Source organism: Syngnathoides biaculeatus, chromosome 8 (assembly GCF_019802595.1).
Source record: "Syngnathoides biaculeatus isolate LvHL_M chromosome 8, ASM1980259v1, whole genome shotgun sequence".
In the NCBI taxonomy this organism is placed as follows: Eukaryota; Metazoa; Chordata; class Actinopteri; order Syngnathiformes; family Syngnathidae; genus Syngnathoides; species Syngnathoides biaculeatus.
Window position 1 is genome coordinate 9,361,505 of NC_084647.1, and position 20,235 is coordinate 9,381,739.

The 20,235-nt window shown below is 49.2% G+C and overlaps 1 protein-coding gene across 5 annotated transcripts; it reads right to left on the reverse strand.

Annotated features, from left to right (window-relative positions):
* Nucleotides 1-387: 387 nt before the first annotated feature.
* Nucleotides 388-16,988, reverse strand: eif4h (eukaryotic translation initiation factor 4h). Of its 5 annotated transcripts, none has more exons than XM_061826922.1 (8): nt 16,829-16,988; nt 12,428-12,609; nt 10,586-10,650; nt 10,390-10,489; nt 10,095-10,163; nt 8,863-9,012; nt 7,516-7,631; nt 388-828 (listed from the first exon to the last, which is right to left on the reverse strand). In XM_061826922.1, the coding sequence occupies exons 1-8, from the start codon at nt 16,891-16,893 to the stop codon at nt 826-828; spliced, it is 750 nt and encodes a 249-aa protein (XP_061682906.1). In that variant the 5' UTR covers nt 16,894-16,988; the 3' UTR covers nt 388-825. The 5 variants fall into 5 exon arrangements, with proteins under 5 accessions (XP_061682906.1, XP_061682905.1, XP_061682908.1 ...); XM_061826921.1 differs by having other exon boundaries at nt 388-831; XM_061826924.1 differs by lacking the exon at nt 16,829-16,988 and adding an exon at nt 16,520-16,712 and having other exon boundaries at nt 388-831.
* Between the last annotated feature and the right edge of the window lie 3,247 nt (nt 16,989-20,235).

Consider the following 20,235-nt stretch of genomic DNA (forward strand, 5'->3'; position numbering starts at 1 on the left):
CGGTCCGTTGTGGTGAAGAAGGAACTAAGACTAAAGGTCAATCTCTCAATTTCGCAATCGATCGACATTCGTACCCTCTCTTATGGTCACAAGTTCAGGATCCCGGATACAAGTGGCTAAAATGAGTGAAATAGTGAAAGACACTTTTGTCATCTATGGAAAAAGACCTGGTGCCGGAGCACCACCGGGCCTGGATCTGTGCCTGTGCCCGCCGTATCGCTCACAATTTTTCCCCAAACTGCACTTAAAATTCCAACAGCGCAACGAAACGACCAACGCGCGTCGCAGTTAGGAAGCGTGCAAAATCAAAGTGTGTTTTGAGGTCCAATCACACTGTTTGATGATTCAGTTTATTGCCATCATTGTCACCAGAAAAAAAAAAAAAAAAACATTTAAAACAGCCATTTTATTTCATTTGTACAGTAAGAAAGTGTCTGCGACATCCAGAACACACGAGACAAGAACCCAAACAATGACAGACCCCGACCCGGTCCACGAGAGCACATAGATATGGGAACCAGGTCCAAAGCCCGATGTGGACCCGGTCCAGACCGAAGTCCGGGCCGGGCCCAAAGCAGAGTCTGGACCGGACCGAGAGGGAAGGAGGGAGCAGGTGTGGACCAGGAGCAGAAAGCGAGAACTTTGGGGGGGGGGGGGGCAGGCAAAGGAAGTAAAACAAGATGGTGTGATGTGGTGTGGTGTGGTGCTTGCTCGCCACAACAATTTGGACTTTGCTCTTTCTTCTGGTGGTCCACACTGACAACGAAACCTTTTTCTGCTTTTCTTTTCCACTCTTCCGCCGTCCACTCGGCCGCCGCAAACGCGTCACTGCTGCAACGGAAGACACACGAGCAGATCAACAACGACGACGACGACGACGACGACGACGTGAGCAACAGACAAAGCAAACGTCGGCCACCGCCGGACGGGCGGGCGCAACGAAGGAAACCGGACCTCCGGCCGGCGAGGGTCAAACGCGTTATACTTCTTATAATATGACACAATCCGACACGTCAATTGGAGGCGCGACACTTTAACGAGTATGTTATCAAATTATTTGACAATGGTTGAAGAACCTCATCCAACTACAAAATTGTCCAAATCATCCTTCAGCCTCTCAACAACTGCAAATCTCTCATTTCAATCCTCCATCAAAGCAGTCCCGACATTTGGAAACCTCTGCTAAGAGCTTTTTTTTGCCTATTTTCAGACAGAAATTACAGACCAAACCAGGAGCCCAATCAGAATCGCTTTGTGCATTTTCTGATATATCCTTAAAAAAAAAAAAAAGAAACCGTTCCAGGAAGCCGTCAACCCTGTCACGGGGCAGGAGTTTGTGTTCCAATGATCCAAGGAACTAAGTGGTCTAAGACCTTCCCGCCCCCGGTAGGGTCACCCAAGAGAAACAGGTTCGAGGTGAGGGACCGGACAAAGCACGGCTATGAAGAAAAATACAAATGTGGATGAAGGTTTCCCTTTCCTGGACGTGGATCACCCGGGCACCCCCTACGGAGGCCGGCTTGGAGGAGGGGCTCGAAGGCAAGCACCCATCGGGCCCAGGTCGGGATAATGTGGGTCCCCCTCCCCGTGGGCCGTAAGGGTCGGGCGCAGTGTGAGCTGGGCGGTGGCCCAAGGCGGGCCCGTTGGTGAGCCGATCTCTAGCTACAGAGGCTGGCTCGAGCGATGCGGAATTGCACCTCTCTGGCAGGGAATGAGGCCGAGGTGGTGTGCGAGGTCGAGAAATTCCAACTAGATATAGTTGGACACGGGTGCACACATGCCTTGGGCTCTGGTACCCGTCGTCTTGAGAGGGGTTGGACTGGAATTCCAGATGTTTGTAACACTGTTGCCTTCCGGCTTGGCGGATGTACGGCGTGGTTTCATCCACCGGATGAAAGGGTAGCCTCCCTCCGCCGTCGGGTGGGCTGACGAGTCCTGACTGTTCTTTGCGCCGATGCACCAAACAGCAGTTCAGAGTACCCACCCTTTTTGGAGTGCTGGAGAGAATTGCCGCATCATTCTGCTGAGGGCCTTCAATGCTCACGTGGGCAATGACAGTGAGACCTGGAAGGGCGTGACTGTGAAGAACGGCCCTGTCGATCAGAACCCAAGCAGTATTCCGTCATTGGACTTCTGTGCTCATCACGAAGTGTCCGTAGCAAACACCATGTTCAAGCACAAGCGTGTCCGCATGTCCACTTGGCACCAGGACGGACTAGGTTGGAGTTCGATGGTGGACTTTGTGGTCCTTTCATACACGCTCGGGGGAAGAGAGGGGCGGAGCAGTCAACTGTTCACCACCCGGTGGTGAGTCGGCTCCAATGGTAGGGAAAGATCCCAGTCCGACGTGGCGGGCCCAAAAGTATTGTGAGGGTCTGCTGGGAACGTCTGGCAGAATCTCCTGTCAGAAGGAGTTTCAGCTCCCACCTTCAACAGAACGTTGGTCGGGTTCCGGAGGAGATGGACTGGAACATTTATGGTGGTAATCCCTGAACCTGTTGGTGATGCTGTCGAGATGGAGTCCTACCGGGGGATTTTTAGCCTGTCGGACTCTGGATGTTGTGGGGCTGTCCTGGTTGACACGCCTCTGCAACATAGGGTACACGTCATAGACAGTGCCTCTGGGTGGGCACACCAGGGTGGGGGTCACTTTCCTCGGCCTCCCTGGCTATTCAGGAGTCCTGGAGAGGAGGATGTGTCGGGAAGTTGAAGCTCTGCTTTAGGAGGAGCAGTGTGGCTTTCGTTCTGGCCGTAGAACAGTGGGCCAACTCTACACCCTCGGCAGGGTCTTCGAGGGTCAATTGGAGTTTACCTAGGCAGCCTACTCGTGTTTTGTTGACTTGGAGGTGTTCGAGCGTGCCCCTCGGGAAATCCCGTAAGGGGGTGCTTCAGGAGTAGGGGGTAATGACTCCCTGCATACGGGCTGTTCGGTCCCTGTATGACTGGTGTCAAGAGTCTGGTCTGCATTACTGGCAGTAAGTCAAACTTGTTTCTGGTGATGGTTGGAGTCCGCCAAGAATGCCCTTCGTCACTAATTCTGTTCATAACTTTTAAGGCACAGCTAAAGCAGAGAGGAGATCTGCTTTGGTGACCTGAGTGTTGCTTATCTGCTTTTTGGAGATGATGTGGTTCTGCTGGCTTCATCAAGCCCTGATCTCCAACTCTCACTTGAGCGGTTTGCAGCAGAGCGTGAAGCGGCCGGGATGAGAATCAGCACCTCCAAATCTGAGACGATGATCCACAGTGGGGAAAAGGGTGGCATGTCTTCCCCAAGTTGGGCATGAGATCTTGCCCCCAAGCGGAGGAGTTCAAGTATCATGGAGTTTTGTTCACGGGTGACCGAATAAGACGCGAGATTGGCAGGGTGATCGGTGCAGCGCCTGCAGTTCATGTGATGAGTTTGTATCCGTCTATTGTGGTAAAGAAGGAACTCAGAATAAAGGTGAATGTCTCAATTTACCAGTCGATCTACATTCCTACCCTCAGCGATGGTCACGAGATGTGGGTCGCGACCGAAAGAACAAGCTCCTGGATACGAGTGGCAGGTTGTCCGGGCTCTCCCTTCGAGAACAGGTGAGAACTTTGCTCATCCGGGAGGAGTTCAAAGTCCAGCTGTTGCTCCTCTGCATCGAGAGGAGCCGGAGGAGGTGGCTGAGGCATCTGATCCAGATGCCTCCCTGAGGACTTCCTTGTGAGGGACCAGACCCCCGGGGACAACCCGGGACACGCGTCTCTCGGCTGGCCTGGGATCTCCTCGGGGACCGCCAGGAAGAGCCGGATCAAGTGGCCGGGGGGAGTTTGGGCATCCCTGCTAAAAATACTGCCCTGCGACCTGACCTCGGCTCATCGGTAGAAAATTGATGGCTCCTTTAAAAAAAAAAAAAAAAAAAACATTTCATAATTTCGTAATAAATCTTGTTTTTTTTTTGGTTTTTTTAAATGAATGAATCCGTTACAAAAACAATTCCCCTTTCCTTTATAAAAACAGGACATGAATTCAAATTAATGTCAGAAAATGCACACAGATTCTGACGAACTGGAATTTTTTTTTTTTTCCCCCCTACGCAAAGTAAAAGCAAATAGTTGCAACCGTTTGGTTTGGAGAAAACAGCGAGACTGACCCAAGTCGGACTTCATGGAGGACGACAAAAATCTTACTATTTGGACAATTTTCAATTCAACAAGGTCTCGAAATAAGTTCTTGTACATCAAAATAGTCGTCAATTAATTTGAGGAGTTATCAATTCGTTTTTAATGATGGCGCCTTGAACAGATTCGTTGATTAATAGAACGGATAAAGAGCATTAATGAACAAATATGCTAATTTCTTCCAAACGTGACCCGATCATGTCAATTCTCAACACCTGATTTTGGACAGACATGTCAATATTTGCATGATGAAACACCAACAAATCATTTCGCAGTGAAATAGGTTCAAATTCAATCATCACACCGACATTAACACGAGGAAGAGAAAACCAAATGGCTGAATGCAGTGAGACTATCGCCATGGAAACGAGGAGACAAGACAACCAGCTAGCGACAAGCCGACCAGGAAACCACATGGCGTCCAGAGTCGAGGGGGCGGGGCTTCGGTACGTGGCCGCGGTCAGCGGTGACATCGCAGCACGCCGAACCGAGGGGCGGAGCCCAGAAAGCCAAACGTGCATCCGCCACTTCTGAAGTGTTATCTAATGTATGCTTTAAAAAAAACAATACGCTGCAAAAACACACTCATTTCTAGCAAAAATATTATTTTAAGACAGTTTGAATTTTTTTTCCTCCATTTTCAGAAATAAGATCAAATCAACTCATATACTTTCCATTGGCTGATTAGTTTTCCTCGTTAATTTTAGGGACAAAGTGTTTTAAGTGCGTTCGTATGTGTGTGTGTGGGGGGGGGGGAGTGGGGGAGGAAGGAAGGAAGGAAGAAAGATCAGCGTCTTCCTTAAAATGTAGTCCAAACTGTCTAGAAGTGCGTTTCTACGTTAAGATTCAATTACCAGGTAAAATGTTCCATTTTTGCAGTGCGTTTTGCTTTACAGCGACACCAAATGCATCACGATCACCCTCGGAAAACGTCCACTGTAAATCCGTTCTTAGCGCTTGGAGAGTTAGGTGGGGTACGACTCCCCAATCGCCGTGTGGGCATTCTTACGGAGCGGACCCAGATCGTTCCTAAAACGTCCACCGAAACGATGACGCTGCTTTTGCCATCCGGTATTTGGAACGGCAAAGTCAACGGCTTTGTTTTTGTTGGATCTTTTTTCTTTTTAAACTTTCAGATCAAAAAATGAATGAGAAAAGTTGGGTTTTTTTTTTTTTTTTTGGGGGGGGGGGTTTGTTTTTGAAGCCAGAACCCACTTCTGAAGTGAGCAAAAGGATTGAAAGGTGACTGATGAGTGTTACCAGTTGCTCAGGTGTTGCCCTTTCCATCGATTCTAGCGCTTGTATTTTGGCATTTTGTGTTTCGCAAACACGATGACCCGACAGGGTTGTCTACAGGAGCAAGTACAAAAACTTTGGCCAAAGCCAAGACAATCTAGAACGTCCCGAAAAAGAAAAACGACCGGTGCGCAGAGCAAGCCACTTCGACCAAGGTTATCAACAAGTAGCACAATCCACTCGTCGTCGCTACAAGATGCCAACCACGCGTCGGCAAAAAGATCGGACTTGGCAAAGGAGCCACAAAAGGTTTTCTGGACTGATGTGACCAAGATGCCGAAGGGGTGGAAAGGCCAAAGTATGCAGAAAGAAAGACTCTGCTTAGGATTCAAAACAGGAGCTCATCTGTGAAGCGAGGCGGAGGTCATCTCACGGTTTGGACTCGCACGGACGCTTCAGGAGCGGGCACACCAGTCAGTCTTTAGCGACGATGGCGGCACCAGAATGAATTCAAGTCCACAAAAACATCAGCCAAACTAATCAGGAGAAGCGCCACCATGCAACAAAACAATGACCCGAAAGGACTTCATCAGGAAGGGGGGAAAAAGCGGAAGGTCTTAGACTGGCCAAGTCGATCACCGGACCGTAACCCAACAGAGCAACGCATTAGGAGCCCGAAAGTCCAAAAAGAGTTCGGGCCTGCAAAAGCCTTTCAAATGAACTTCGGGTCCGAGCTTCATGCGCTTATCGCACGTCAGGCTTACGCTAACAAATACCAAATGTTATTCATGGGAAGATCATTGAATGGTGTACTTTTGCTCACTGGAAAAGTGGGCAGCTCCAAACGAAAAATGACGTGAAGATGTAAATGGGAAGAAATTAAAGCTGCAACTATGAATTTTTGTCATATAGTCATCTTTTGATCTGAAACGCAAATGTCTTCAGCATACAGTGGTTCCTTCACTTACTCAATTAATTCCTTCCGGAGGTCGTTTACTAACATAAACAATAAAAAAAAAAATAAAAAAAAAAATTGAATTTAACGCCACGAAAGTTTCGAAAGACGAAAACGCTTGCAAAAAACCCAAACAAAAAAGTTGTACTTTTCCAACGTGCGCTAGCGTGCGATTCGGTGACGCTCGAGCATCCGAGGGAAACGAAAAGCATCATGGGTAAAGATTGACGTCCTCCTTAGCCAACGGGATGCCAGGAAGATGCTGCGGCGATAGCCAATGGGAAAGCGGCTCTATCGCTCCACACAAACCAAGATTCAGGATATTTACGATGGCTGGAACCCGGGGCGCCAATCGTGACAAGAGACACGCTATTCTTGTCCGATGAGCCGTTTTGTAACCTGAACTTTTTCGGAAGCGGAGACGGTCGTGAGTCGAGGTACCGCCGTAGAGCAAAAACCAAGCCCTTCCGACACTTTGGGAGGGGACTGGAGCAGACCGACTTAGTACCTCTGAATCCCATTCTGGTGATTCGGGAGTTGGGAATGACGACGCAGCGACTGCGTTCATCAACTTTTGAGGATCACTGGATGTTGACCTCGATCCAAATTCTTTCTTCCGTTGTTCCACAACCTTCCGAAACTCTCGACCGTATCAACCCACTCCAACTTGAAAATAGTCCCAGCATTCATACATTGAGCAAATTCCCACTTTCCCCACAAAAAGAACAGACCGTCGATGATTCAACTAGTCCCAAATCTTCAATAAAATTCCCAAAGCAAGAGATCTTGTACATATTTACATGCTCCCTGCAGCGACTTCATGTCCATGTTTCTTTCGACAAGTGAATGAATTCCAGCTTGAGCTCTCGGGCATTCACAGGCAATTTCTCTAACCCACTTGATTCAAGATTCATTTTGTGGCTGAGAATGAGGATCTGCACTGAGTGAAGAGACAAAGAGGTGAGGTGAGGTGAGGTGAGCCCCCCCCCCTCCCCAAAAGAAAGGGAAAAAGAGGAAGAAGAGGGCGGCGTCTGCTTTTGCCGTTTGTCAGTCAGTACGTACTTCTCACAGCGGCGTTAGCGTCAGTCGCCCCCGTTCCCACGATCGGAGCCCTCGGCAAACAACCCCGCCCCCCCCCCCCCCTTTCAGTCTTGAGCTTTTTCCCGGGAAATCACCTCCTCTCGCGGCTTGGCGCCCCCAAAGATGGCGGAGTTGGGGTTGGCCACCTGGTTGAGAGGCTCCGACACGGTCCGAGGCTTCAGCTGAAGGCGCGGCCTCTGAGCGCGCTCCTCTGGAAAACAGTCCATCCAAAATCAATCAACCATCACGTCCCAATCAATCAATCAATGTGTCAGGAGTGAAGCTACCAAATTATTTGCAAAACTGAGCTCATCTGCGAGGAATTGGGAATTGCCATCTCGTCGCTGTTTACAAGAGGACAGCATTTAATACTCCCAAAGGAAAAACGCATTCAGTTCCCGTTAGAAAAAAAAAAAAAAATAATCCTCAAACACCTTTTTTTTTTTTTTTTTTTTGGGCTTTCATGGACGACGACGATTTGCGGTTGAGAGGCTGAAATTAGACCGAATTAAACAGAAGCTCCAAACAACTAATCGATTATCAACTTCATTTCTCATGATTTGATAAATCGATTGACAACAAACGGTCTGGCGTGTCATGACTTTCCTTAGTGTCATTTTTGGTCCATCATCTGACAGACATTACGGAGAAAAACAATTTACGCAAAAATAGATCCATAACAAAAATGATTATTCACAGCCGTAGGATACACAACACTGTATAACACGTCGATGACATGAAGTTGCTTTTTTTTTTTTTTTTTGCATGGATCCAAAAAGGTTGAGAGTGCAAAATCCCGCCCTCGTGTGCAATGTCGCTTGTTTATTTGGTTTCCTTCGTTGGATTTCTGACAAAGCCTCCCTCGGAGTTCCGACGGCGCGGTGGCGTCAACATCGGAAAGTGCAGCGAACTCGAGAGAGATCGTCGCAAAGTACAAAAGTGGGCGGGCTACACGCTTGCTGGCCAAAATTAACGATCTGAAAGAATCAAAAGGTAATAAACGAGTGACGAGCGTTCCAAAGCAAAGGCCACAGACGATAAAAGAAGAAAAAAAATGATAATTGACGGAGGCCGACTCCGGCCGGCGGAATCCTCCCTCCGATGCCGTCGCGCCGTGACCAAAAAACAACTTCAGTTTTTTTTTTTCTATTCAATTCTTGGCTGTACGTACGTTGGCTTCGCCCTCTCCTTCAGATCAATACGAACTGACTACTTGGAGGATAGGAATTGATATTATTTTCAATGGGGAAAAAAATGTTTGAGGTTGACAAATCGAAAGAACTCTGAGCTTCCACTGTGATTATCTGATTTGTTGTTGTTGCAAAAACGGAAGCAAGGTGACATTTGAATCCAAATCATACGATTGTCTGCGACAGTTGACAACTTGAGCGTCCAAATATTTGATAGCTGCCTCCCGGCGGCTTCATCCATCAATCAAGTACCATCAGACGGTTCCCTGAAGTCAGTCATGCCCCCACGAGGCGGTCCGTCTCGGAAGCGTCCCATCCCGCCGCCGCCGCCGCCGCCCCTCCTGTCGCCGCCACGGCCGCCGCCCCGACTCCGTCCTCCGGAGTAGTCGTCGTCCCTGTAGCCTGAAAACCAGACGTCGACGACGCTATTCAGCAAGGAAGGCAGCGAGTCAACAGACTGACTCCTTTTCGAGTCCTTCATCACGACAGGGCAACTTTTTTACGCAAGGAAAAAGCATCGCCTCCCCCCCCCCCTTCTCAAAAACCAAGCTTCATTTTAATCAAATAACCCAAGTAAACAAAAAGAAATGATTTTATTTATCGTGGGAAGATGACCAAAAGATTGCTGGCAAAAAGCAAACCACCACGTTTGTCTGTTGGCGTGATGCTCGTTTTGAAAGCCGACGTGACATTTCAAAAAGTTCCACTTTTGCCTGCCCAGTCTGTACAATATTCTCAAAGTCTTTGTAACCGTTTTTGAGGGGGTCAGCAGTGACTACGGCCTTGGAACTCTGTCCTGGGTGCTATTTTTGGCCTCCAGTCGTGTTGAGCCATGACCAAAGGCACTTCTTCTTCTTGACGCGACCTGCGTTCCTCAGTGTCCTCCTGAATGCACTACGTGGTCATTTTTTCCTGGGAAGGTTCAACTTTGTTCGAGGTTTCTCCACTTGTGGATAACGGCACTCACCGTGGTTTGCTGGAGTCTGAAGGCTTTACAAATGGCTTTTGTAAGCATTCCCGGACTGATTAATATCTCATCTGTTCTTGGATTTCTTCAGATTGTGACATTTTCTTGCAGCCGTTTGAAATCTTTTGCCAGACAAGCTCTACGTACGTGTTTTCTTGACTGAATAGATCTGGAGGTCATCCGGCTTCGGTGCACTCACTGAAAATTAACTCAGTATTCCATATTTACCCCCCCCCCCCCCCCAACATACATAGAGGGCCAAGCATTTCCGAATTAAATTTTCAGCATTCTATGTTTACTTGGGTTATCGATGGATCTTCAAGTCGGGTAACCGTGCAAAACAAATGACACATTTGAGAAGGGCGCAAATACCTTCTGACATCCAAAGAGCCTGATCAGGAATTAGGAACGAGTCTCACTACATCATCATCATCGCAAGCAACAATCACAAATGATTATGTCGATGAGTGAATGTTTTGCTGTTTAAGGCTGATTGCCAGTCACGCGACCGCCGCACCTCCGCCAGACTGATCCATGAAGTCGTCCCGTCCTCCTCGGGGCGCGCCTCCGCGATGACCTCCTCGGCCTGCAGACGACAGGCCCGTTAACACCCTGGTAGCGTGTTAGTCGGCGATCGGCCGCCAATTGGACGCTAGGAAACGCCTGCTGCCGGTGGAGAGTCGGTATTCCCGTGACAACGAACGCACCCGGGCTGCGTGACGCGGGTGAGCATGTGATGAACATGATGAGCGTGACCGCACGCGCGCGCGCCACCACGCGCGCCACCACAGCCAGGCGATCCGTCGGCTTACCTCGAGCGTCGTCTTTGGGGAAGCCGAATCCGCTCCCCCCTCGCGGCGCTTGTCTCCGTCCTTCTGCGATGTCCACCCGAAGTGACCTGTTGCCTAAATCCTGTTGGGTGGGGGGTGGAGTGTTCGTCGGTCACAAATACAGCGAGGACGCCTCACGCGATCCAAATGGACTATCGGAGACGGCTAATGCACTCACGGCGCCGTCGTACGCCAAGGCCTCCTTCAGAGAGTCCAAATCGTCAAACTCCACGTAACAGAAACCTGAATGAGGAACCACATACAGACTGGTTGGATGGGCCAAAGTGATTTGGGAGTCGCGAACGAGTGAATAATTCCCGACGCAATCCCTCAAATCAGTGACGACATTTCCCAAAAAGGACACTTTGTCGAATGTCTGGTTGGAAAGATCATTTGAAATGTGGAGAAACAGGGACAAAATCAAAACTTTGTGTGGGATTTACCCTTTCAAAGACAGTCAAACAGTACAGTAAACGCAATTCATTCATTCATTGACTCCGTTTTGCTTTGGCTGCTACTCACGGACGCCCCCGCTCACAAATTCAAGTCGAGAAAAGAAACAACTTCACAAAAGTGGGACATTCCTGGCGACAAGAGTACGAGGTCATGTCCAATTTGGGGAAAAAAATGCAAAATGAGCATTTCAGACGCCTCCAGAGTCCCTGACACAACCAATTCTGCTGATTTTCTCAGAATCAGAGTCATCTGAGTCATTATTTTGCCAAAAAACAAAAACTAGGAATTTGTTTCTGGTAGTCGGAGCCGCTCCAGCCGCTAAGTCCGTCGGCAGAAAACGTTTCAGACATTGCCAGAACACTCACTCAGCAAGAAAAGATTGCTAGTAATCTAGCAATGACTGTACCATTTTGGCAAATATCTTCACTTATAAGAGACGATGCATGAAACAAAAGTATGACCGCAAGCTGGCTGCTTAAGAACGTAATTGCAAAGGAAATAAGACGTCGGAGCGTCTGCTAGTTTTAGTTTGGATTGTTCGGTAGTGCCTGCCCGAGGTCCAAGAGGATTTTGCATGCTCTTGTCTCAGTTCTGGAAGCGCGCAAGTCCTCCATGGTGGGCAAGGGGGTCACCGACAACCTTTTCAGCAGCTTTTTTTTTATTTTCTTTAAAGCGGCCCACAAAGCAGACCGTGATGGAGCTACACGGTAACGATTCGACGACCGCTCCCCTGGCAGGCCGTTCCTCCTCAGAAACCGAAGGAAGCGCATTCTCTACGGGTCCTTTGTGAGAACTCATTTGATGGCAGTTTCCCCACTTCAGGTTCTGAGACTGTAATTCCCGGGAACTTGAAGGTCTCGACGGTTGTCGCAAGGCAGGTGGACAGAATGAGATGCGGCCGAGGCGTAGAAGAGTAGCGGGGAGAGGACAAAACCTTGGGGTTCCCCGGCGCTGCCCCCCATCCTCATCTGCCCATCGGGAAGCTGTAAATCCACCGGCAGATGGCAGCCCCTCTCACCGTTAATGATCCATTTGCGTTTGAAAAGCTCATTTTGCAGTTTCCACTTTGACAATATTTGTAACTAAGAATCGTCAGCCAATAAGAGAAGGGCTTCCTCGTGCAGAAGACCAAACAAAACGGTTGAGGAGATGTATTGAACAATAATCATATTTAAGTCGAAAAGTCAAATTTAAGAGCATTTTTGAAACTTTCTCTTTCTCGAGTCAATACAACACAACAAGCTTCCCCAGCTGGCCATTTCTTTGTTTTTAAACCACGCCGATATTTCAATTTCATCCAATTTTCAAACTTACCTGCTCTCTTTTACTCAGGTTAAGGTGGGCGTCCCTGACAGACTAGGATTTGGGGGAAATATTTAGTCTCAAAGTAGAAAGTCCCCGACCTGCGTCAATCTAAATCTGCATTTAGGGATGGATCCATATTGTTAAAACGGGAAAAACGAGATGCACTTCATGTGGCCAATCTCCTTGGTCCATTTGCAGTGATTAAAGGCAAGCGATGCAAACCAGTCCTTCTTCCAGTCTGGTTCCCTTCTCCACTCACCTTTAAACTTGTCTGTCTCTTTGTCGCGCACGAGTCGGACGCTGCGTATGCTGAGGTCCTTGAAGATGTTGTCGAGGTCTCCCTGGACCGTGTGTGACGGCAGGTTGCCCACGTAGGCGGTGAAGGGCGGCTCCGACGGAAGCTCCTTCATACGCCGCCCTCCGGGGGGGCCTCCGCGGGGCCTGAGACGGACGGGCAAGGTTAGCCGCCGTTGTGAACATCACCACCCCTATTCAACGGTACCGGCCTGCGCATTTTCACCCATTTATTGCCCCGGGCGTAAAATTAAGTCCGCAAGAACCCCATCGTTGGATGGCACGGACGTAACGTGACGTTTTCTTTGTATTTGAAATTTGTAACAATGGGCTTGGCGCAGCAGCCGGCCTTTGGGAACGCTTTCAGTGTGGCTTTGATCGCACAACACGCAAGTCCACCTGCCACATCCGGGGTCAGAAAAGAAAGGCGTGACGTTACGTCAACACCCGTAGGACAGTTCCCCGGAAACGTCGCCTCGCGCTTTGGGGATCGCTGAGCTTGAGCCACATTTTGCGAGCCACTCTTGCCCACTTGGATGACATTTTTCACAAGCGACCATTGTCCATCCGGATCATCTCGAGAGTCGCAGGCCAGCCTCTCGAGTTCGCAGAAAGTGGGGAAAAACCGAAGAAGCTGTCGACCTCAAAGCCGACGATCACGGTCCGAGTTCTTGCAACGTGCATAAACGACACTTTGTCCTGCAGTAATCCTGTAAAGTGTGTCATGTGTACACGCATTTTGTTACCTTTCCTGATCGCAACAAATACATTCCGTGCTTATCGAACATAATTGCGTATGGTGCATCCAGCGGCATTCTCAGACCTTTTGACGAGAAAAGGTGACCAAAAAAAAAAAAAAGAAATAGTTTGTGTATCAATATTACTTCGTGTGACTGAATGCTAATTGTAGCTATCACGTTGTATAGTGACTGACAGCAAGAAGCCGGCAATTTGTAAAAAAAAAAAATTAAGTGTCTTGCATTTGTAAATGATTTTTGTTGCACGTTTAGTTTGACAGTAAACTACACTTGGGGTGTAGTCGAAAGTGTGCTCGGAGGAGGCAGTGAGTGTGTGCGCGCGGCGGGTGTCAGCCATACACACGCACACACACACACACACACACACAGTTAGCGTGTCACTTTGAGTGACTTAAAAAAATACCAGCGCTCAAATCCGAAACGTTACATTGTGTTATTCCAAACCAATCCATTGACGTCTTTGTACCTTTGGGCGATTTGGACACTTTGTGACCTTTCAAAGATCAGAAAACCAATTAAGCAATCTTTTGCGCCAATTTCGATCGACTTGTTCAGGGCATCGCTCTTCACCGTTATCAAGCGATCTGCTGATGCCATTTTTCACTCGCGGGACCGCGGGCCCACATAAGAGGACTGCAGGCTCCTCCCCGCACGTATGACAAAAAAATGGACAAAATATGAGCCGGACCAGACACTGTTCCAGATGATAGCGCCATTTGCCACTTGCATTCAAGTGCTCTAAATTTCTGGAGGACCAACTGGCACGACAGCAGCATCAGCACGCTAGTGGGAAACTTTCCTTCCACACGTGTCTTTGTTTTGGTTTGGTCGTAGTGGCTGCTATCGGACAACGGAAGGCTCCAACTAGCGGAGACGCATTCCACGCGTGTCTCGGAACAAACTGGGCCAGTAAAGGTGATTCTGAGGACGTCTTTGTGTATTTCAGGCCTAAACGTCCCACTCTTCAAACACAGAGTCTGTGAAGTGAAGCAATCCAAACAATAACCGCACACCTGCATTGCAAAGTGCTCTCTTCTTCCTCTTCTTTCGGCTTGTCCCGTTAGGGGTCGCCACAGCGTGTCGTCTTTTTCCATCCCAGCCTATCTTGTGCATCCTCCTCTCTGTCCCTCACAACATCCATCAACCTTTTCTTTGGTCTTCGTCTCTCTCGTTCTTTTGCCTGCCAGCTCCATCCTCAGCATCCTTCTACCAATGCGCTCACTCTCTGGCCTCTGGACGTGTCCAAACCACGGAAGTCTGCTCTCTCTAACTTTGTCTCCAAAACGTCTCTTGCAAAACTGAAATCAAAGCCGCTGACCGGCAAACTAACAATGAGGGCGAGAATGCATTTTTTTGACCGTGGGATTTTATTCTTGGTTTTAGCAGTAACGATTCCCTTTTGTATAAAATACCCCCCCCCCCAAAAAAAAAAATGCAGTCTTCAAATACACGATCCACTTTTGTCTCTGAAATGGCAGAAATTGCACAAACAGCCAAATCAGCTCAACAGAATGAACAAACGAAACACGCTGACGTTGATTGAAGAAAACCCAAGCCAAGATTGGAAAGACACTTGTCCATCCGGCGGGTGTCAAGGGACTCATTTTTCCCGTGAGGGGACGTGGCCACGTCGCTAGCGCGGCCGAGGAGGAGAAGCACAACTGAATTCAAATGAAATACGGAGCCACGCACTTTATCACCTCCGACCGTGAGGCCAAAAACCAGAAGAGGGAGGGAGGGAGGGAGTCGGACTCCCGCCATTCTCGTTCGTGGACAAGGCTAAAAACTTTGGTACGCTGCCGCCGCGGCCAAGTGCGCACTGCTCATCTGGCCGCCGAGCGTCTCGACTCCTGTCCTGGGCGCCCACTAAGAGTCCAGGTTTTGTTTTGACATCTATTTCACATCACTTCTGTTTTTCAGCAAATATGACAATTCTGTCGTCGCTTTGTTTACATTGTTAAACTTCATGTCCACAGCATAGCCATTAAGGTGTATTTCATTTTGAAACGGGAGTCATTTTAGTGAAGAAATGTTTGGGGGATTTTACATCAAAATCGATCTTTTCTGTTGTCTTTTTCCTCCGCCCCAGATCAGGTGGTCTTCGGTACCCAGCATGCATTGCAATTTTCAACGCTGAACTTTATGACGCCATAAAGCGGGCATCTCAAACCGACATTTTGTGGCTCCCATCTTAATATGTTATACAAATTGTTGTGCGCAGAGCCGACGAACCGACCAATCGCGACGGCCCTCGGAGTGCGACATCGCCACGCAAGCAGAGAAACATTTTTCAATGAGTGAAAGTTACAGCAGCGTTGCCATGGAGGGGGGTTTCTTTTTTTGTTGTTGGTGCTAGTTTTGCACACATTTTTCACACCACCGTCCTTATTGTGTGTTTAAAAAAAAATAACGTTTGAGAAGATATGATTCTTTTTTTTAATTTCTACTTTAAATTGCGTGCTGGTCGGGGCCACGCTAGAGTTGAGCCCACAGTAAATTGAGTTTGCCATAAAGACTCTCATCAAGTGCGTTTACGTGACTTGGACTTCATTGAACGCGCTTCTCAATTAAGTGCGAGGTTAAATTTGCCTTGCACGTTAGGAACATAAAACCGTGACAGACCTGTGTGCCACATACATTAACATCCGGGTCAGTTGCAGAAAATGTGATCATTTCTCAATCTTTCTTGTCCAGATGTCCCCCCCCAGTGACGTTTCAAACGGGATTACTTCACTCAAAACAATCAAATGGCACAAATGGAACATTAGTTGATGTCATTGAATAATGAATAGCAGTTTTGATTGGAATAGATACCTGAGAGGCGTTCCAAGTCATCCTTTTTTCCGAGAATTCCACAAAAATGCCAGCGACTAATGTTGCGAATGTCCCGAACACGTTTTCAAAAGCCAAATAAAAACGATCAATTCTCTTGTATTTAATGTGACCATACAAAGCTATTGTTTCTTTAGTATTTTGATTTTAGGTGGGGGCGGAGGGAGAAGATGTTTTCAGTGACGATTTCAGTGCGAGCTCCAATTCTAATGGTAAACGGAGGCAGCAGTGAATCGGAACCAGTTAGCATCGGGATGGCGCAGCGCCGCCGACCGACCAGCCCAAAAGTTCACCGATGAGCTGGCAGGCAACACGACGATCTTAAAGCAAAGGCGCAACACGTTTGGGGAGAAGCGCAAATGTCAACGTAGCCGCATGCATGCATGCATGCATGCACACATACGTATGGGAAATAAGTCAAGATGCTGCTGCGGCAGCGAGCGTCAAACGGCGAAGGAGACACTCACCACCCACCATTACGCCACGCCACGCCACGCGGCGCGGCGCGGCCGCCGCCGAGGAGGAGGATTGCTCGTAAACGTAGGACGTTCTGCGCTGGACGTTCGCCGTACAGCTCGTTTTTGGTGCAGCGAGAGGAGGAGGAGGAGGAGAGCTCGCTAGCTCGTTAGCATAATTAGCCCATGCAACGAGCGAGCCCGCCCGCCCGCCTGTTCCCGAGTCGGCCTGCGCGTAAATAAGCGGTCCCGCGGCGAGTTTGCCGGAGAACGGCAATGGAAATCCGGCCGGGCGTGGCCTTTCAAGCCGGTCGCACTCACCCTCTGGTGCCGCCGCCGAAGCTGCTGTAGGCCCGGTCCCGATCGTCGTAGTCGTAGTCCGCCATGACTGCTGCTGTGTGAGGAGGCGGGGCCACGGGGAGGTCCTACACCGACTGACGTCAGGCCAGGAAAGCCTTTAGGTGCCCGCAGCGCGCCTGACCGCGAAAGCGACGACGGTCACCTCGGCCGCTTATCCTCGCAAGGGTCACGGCAGTGCTGCTTGATTATCTTCAGTCGTAATGTACGCGTTATAGTTAGCAATTGATTCATTCCAATGTAATGCTTTTAGTTTATTTGAATAAAAACTTCTTGATTCATAGTTCCTCAGAGAAGTGTTCCTGAATACACCTTCCCAATTTGTAAATATTCCAACTCACAACTCAAGTTCCTCGCGTTCCATTTGATTGTGGACCGAGTTTCTATTTGACAAGGAGGTCGGACATGTTTAACCACAAGCTTGTGCTTGCAAGTTGCGACCATCGTCGGGTGTGCGGTAGCCATTTTCGATTCTCGCCCCACGAGCGAAAGATGTTTTATTCGGAAAGTCGTGCGTCAAAACGCTGGGCCGGGCCGCGGGATACGGGCAAAAGAACAATTGAGCAAAAGTCAATTGAAAAACCAACCTGAGGTCAACTTCCTCCAAATGGGAAAGTTCTGAGAAAAAGAAAGACGGCTCTCGGAGACAACGTGGCCAATGAATTGCCAGGTGAGCCGAGGGAGTCACAAGCCGCTGTGCGCGATGAGTCGCGACGCGGCCATCGAATTCTGGAGGAGTCCGAGCACCTGGAAGGACGAGACAAGACTTTGGAGACAAGAGAAGATTGTCCCGGCCAGGATACGGGGGAGACAAGTGCAGGCCAAAGTGCAGTCAGCGCAATGGCGGACTCTATCGCTCTGCCGCAGATTCAATCTTGGGGGGCAAAAAACTAAAAGCCTGGGGCCTGAGGACCTTCCTGCCAATGCCTTCAAACTTGAAGCGAGTCCCGATCACGCCAGCAGGGAGCGACATCCCTCAAGCGTGAGCGTGGGTGTGGGTTCCAGCCGGCACGCTCCCACGCGGTGGGTGGGGTCGCGAGTTGAATGCTCAAGTGCGAACCGAACCACAGGCAGCCGAGTCAAACATCTGAAGACGGCGACACGCGAGGATTTGTCCATCCAGGACTTGCGGCGCCTGAACACACCCGGACTTGAGGGTTCGTCCTCACGCGAGTTTTGGACTCCAGGTAAAACCGTCTCCACGCCGACGACGAGGCCGGCACGCTCCCACGCGGTGGGTGGGGTCGCGAGTTGAATGCTCAAGTGCGAACCGAACCACAGGCAGCCGAGTCAAACATCTGAAGACGGCGACACGCGAGGATTTGTCCATCCAGGACTTGCGGCGCCTGAACACACCCGGACTTGAGGGTTCGTCCTCACGCGAGTTTTGGACTCCAGGTAAAACCGTCTCCACGCCGACGACGAGGCACTTTGATCAAGTTGGTCAAGACAAACGGGAAAGTTTTGTTGATGGGAGAAGGCAGATGCTTTCCCTGTTAATCCACTTTTGTCGCTGGAAGGTTTGGAAAACTCGCAGTTTGAATGAAAGCAAAAGCCCGAGTGAGCGGGGAAATACCCGAGGCTGCAATTTGGCTTTTCAAATGGGCGGCCGTGTGAAATGAGGTCTGCAAAAAAGGGCGCAAGAGTCACGTCCAGTGGGCGGCCGGCACCCGACAAAGGTGAAGGCCCACCTCGCACAAGAACACTCATTATGTCATTTTGGGGTTTTTTTTTTTTTTTTGCCATCTCAATCTGGTTTAACTTTGGAGTTAAGTCTGTCCCGGTTCAAAGGTCTTAACTGGAACACGGAAGAGGGAGCGCCTAACTCGGACTCCTGTGGCTGCTTGTTCCCTTTTCAAATCCGTTGTAAGAATATTTGACTTGTTGTAAATGGTCTTTCCCCGCCTCACTTCCCGGACCTACCGCTCATCTGATCTGCTGGTTCTGGTATAGTACCGAGGTCTGGGCGCAAACCTCGGAGGAGCTTGAGCCTTCTCTGTTGCTGGTCCCATCATTTAAACAAAACGAAAAAAAAGAAAAAGAAAATGAGAATTCAACCCTATTTTCATTCTTTGGCTTTCCGGTCAGCGTGCGACGTCACACCTGCTTGATTGTTTTGAACTTGCTTTGGTTGTTTTACTTTAAATTGGGCTGGAGAGTTTTCGTTTGATTTCCATCTCTGTACGGCACTCATGCGGTTGCCTTTAAGGTGCTTTATGAATCAAGTGGACTTTGTTTCATATTTTCTGAGTGGGGAATTTCTGACAATGACTCGGCTTGATACGATTGGACTGGAATACATTGGACCTGACTACAAGTGGATTTTACCCAAGCAGACCCGATTGGAGTGGCCAAGACCAGAGTATAGACCAGACTGTGACAGTGAATCTTCATCTGACAGCGAATTGAACCTTTAGTCCTTCCTCTCTGACCACCGTGTTCGTTCATTTCAATCACAGCCGGCCTCTTTCCTTCGGTGTCCCCCGTGGCTCTGTCCTTGGTCCTCTTGCGTTCATAATCTACCTTTTCCCTCTTTTCAGTTTCCGCCGCTACATGGATGACACCGTCCACATGACTACTGCCCATTTTAGTCGTGCTGCTGTGGTTTATCCTATTTTTTTTTTTTTTTTTGGTCGATCTTGTTTCTGGCGACAGATATCTTATCTGCCTTTCTTATCGTTCGTCTTCACAAACGTTTTTGCTCACCGTCTGATTTCATTTCGATTTCTGGTTTATCAGGTCCTGGCTCACCATTCAGGTTTTCCGATTCAAGAGTGAAAAGGGAACTTGACGTCCCCAATCCCGCCCTTGTACAAGAGACTTTTTCCATCCAGGTTGCGAGTTTGGATGCGGTCCTCGCTGGCACGCTTTCCCCCAATTTGTTCAATTCTGTCTCACCTAAGAAAAGTGCCACACTTCTATTCATACGTTGATCATATTCCGCCCGTACCGACCGTAACGCGCCACGGGCCCGAAACGCTCCCCCGGCGTCGCGACAAGCTGACGTGGGCCGCGTTGTACGGCGACGTGATTGGCTGCCGCTGCCGTTCAATTTGAGGCGCGGCCCTTGCAAACATCGTCGCATTAGAAATGGGGACCGCCTCACCGCATTCAAATCGCCACTCAAAAAACTGGCTTATTCATTCAAATGGATTCAATTAGAGCCGGAGTCAGACTTGGTTTGAGCGTCTTCCTCTGTTTGTATTCATTTGGTACTTGCGTTGTCTCCAGTTTGGGTATTTATTTCGTCCTCCCTTGAGTGTTCTCTCATGGCGCACCGTGCGACACCCCTTGGCCCCCGAGGCGGCACCTCCCCCACCCCCATCAGGCAGGGTTCCGCCCTTGACTGCGTCTCCAAATGCTAAAATGTT

Excerpts from the sequence above, each read along its gene's own strand:
- eif4h (XM_061826920.1), bottom strand. The coding sequence starts at position 16,893 with ATGGCGGACTACGACTACGACGATCGGGACCGGGCCTACAGCAGCTTC. Across the intron at positions 12,610-16,828 it reads TTCGGCGGCGGCACCAGAGG|GCCCCGCGGAGGCCCCCCCG; the intron begins GTGAGTGCGACC and ends CGTCCGTCTCAG. Across the intron at positions 10,651-12,427 it reads AGAGACAGACAAGTTTAAAG|GTTTCTGTTACGTGGAGTTT; the intron begins GTGAGTGGAGAA and ends TTCCTCATTCAG.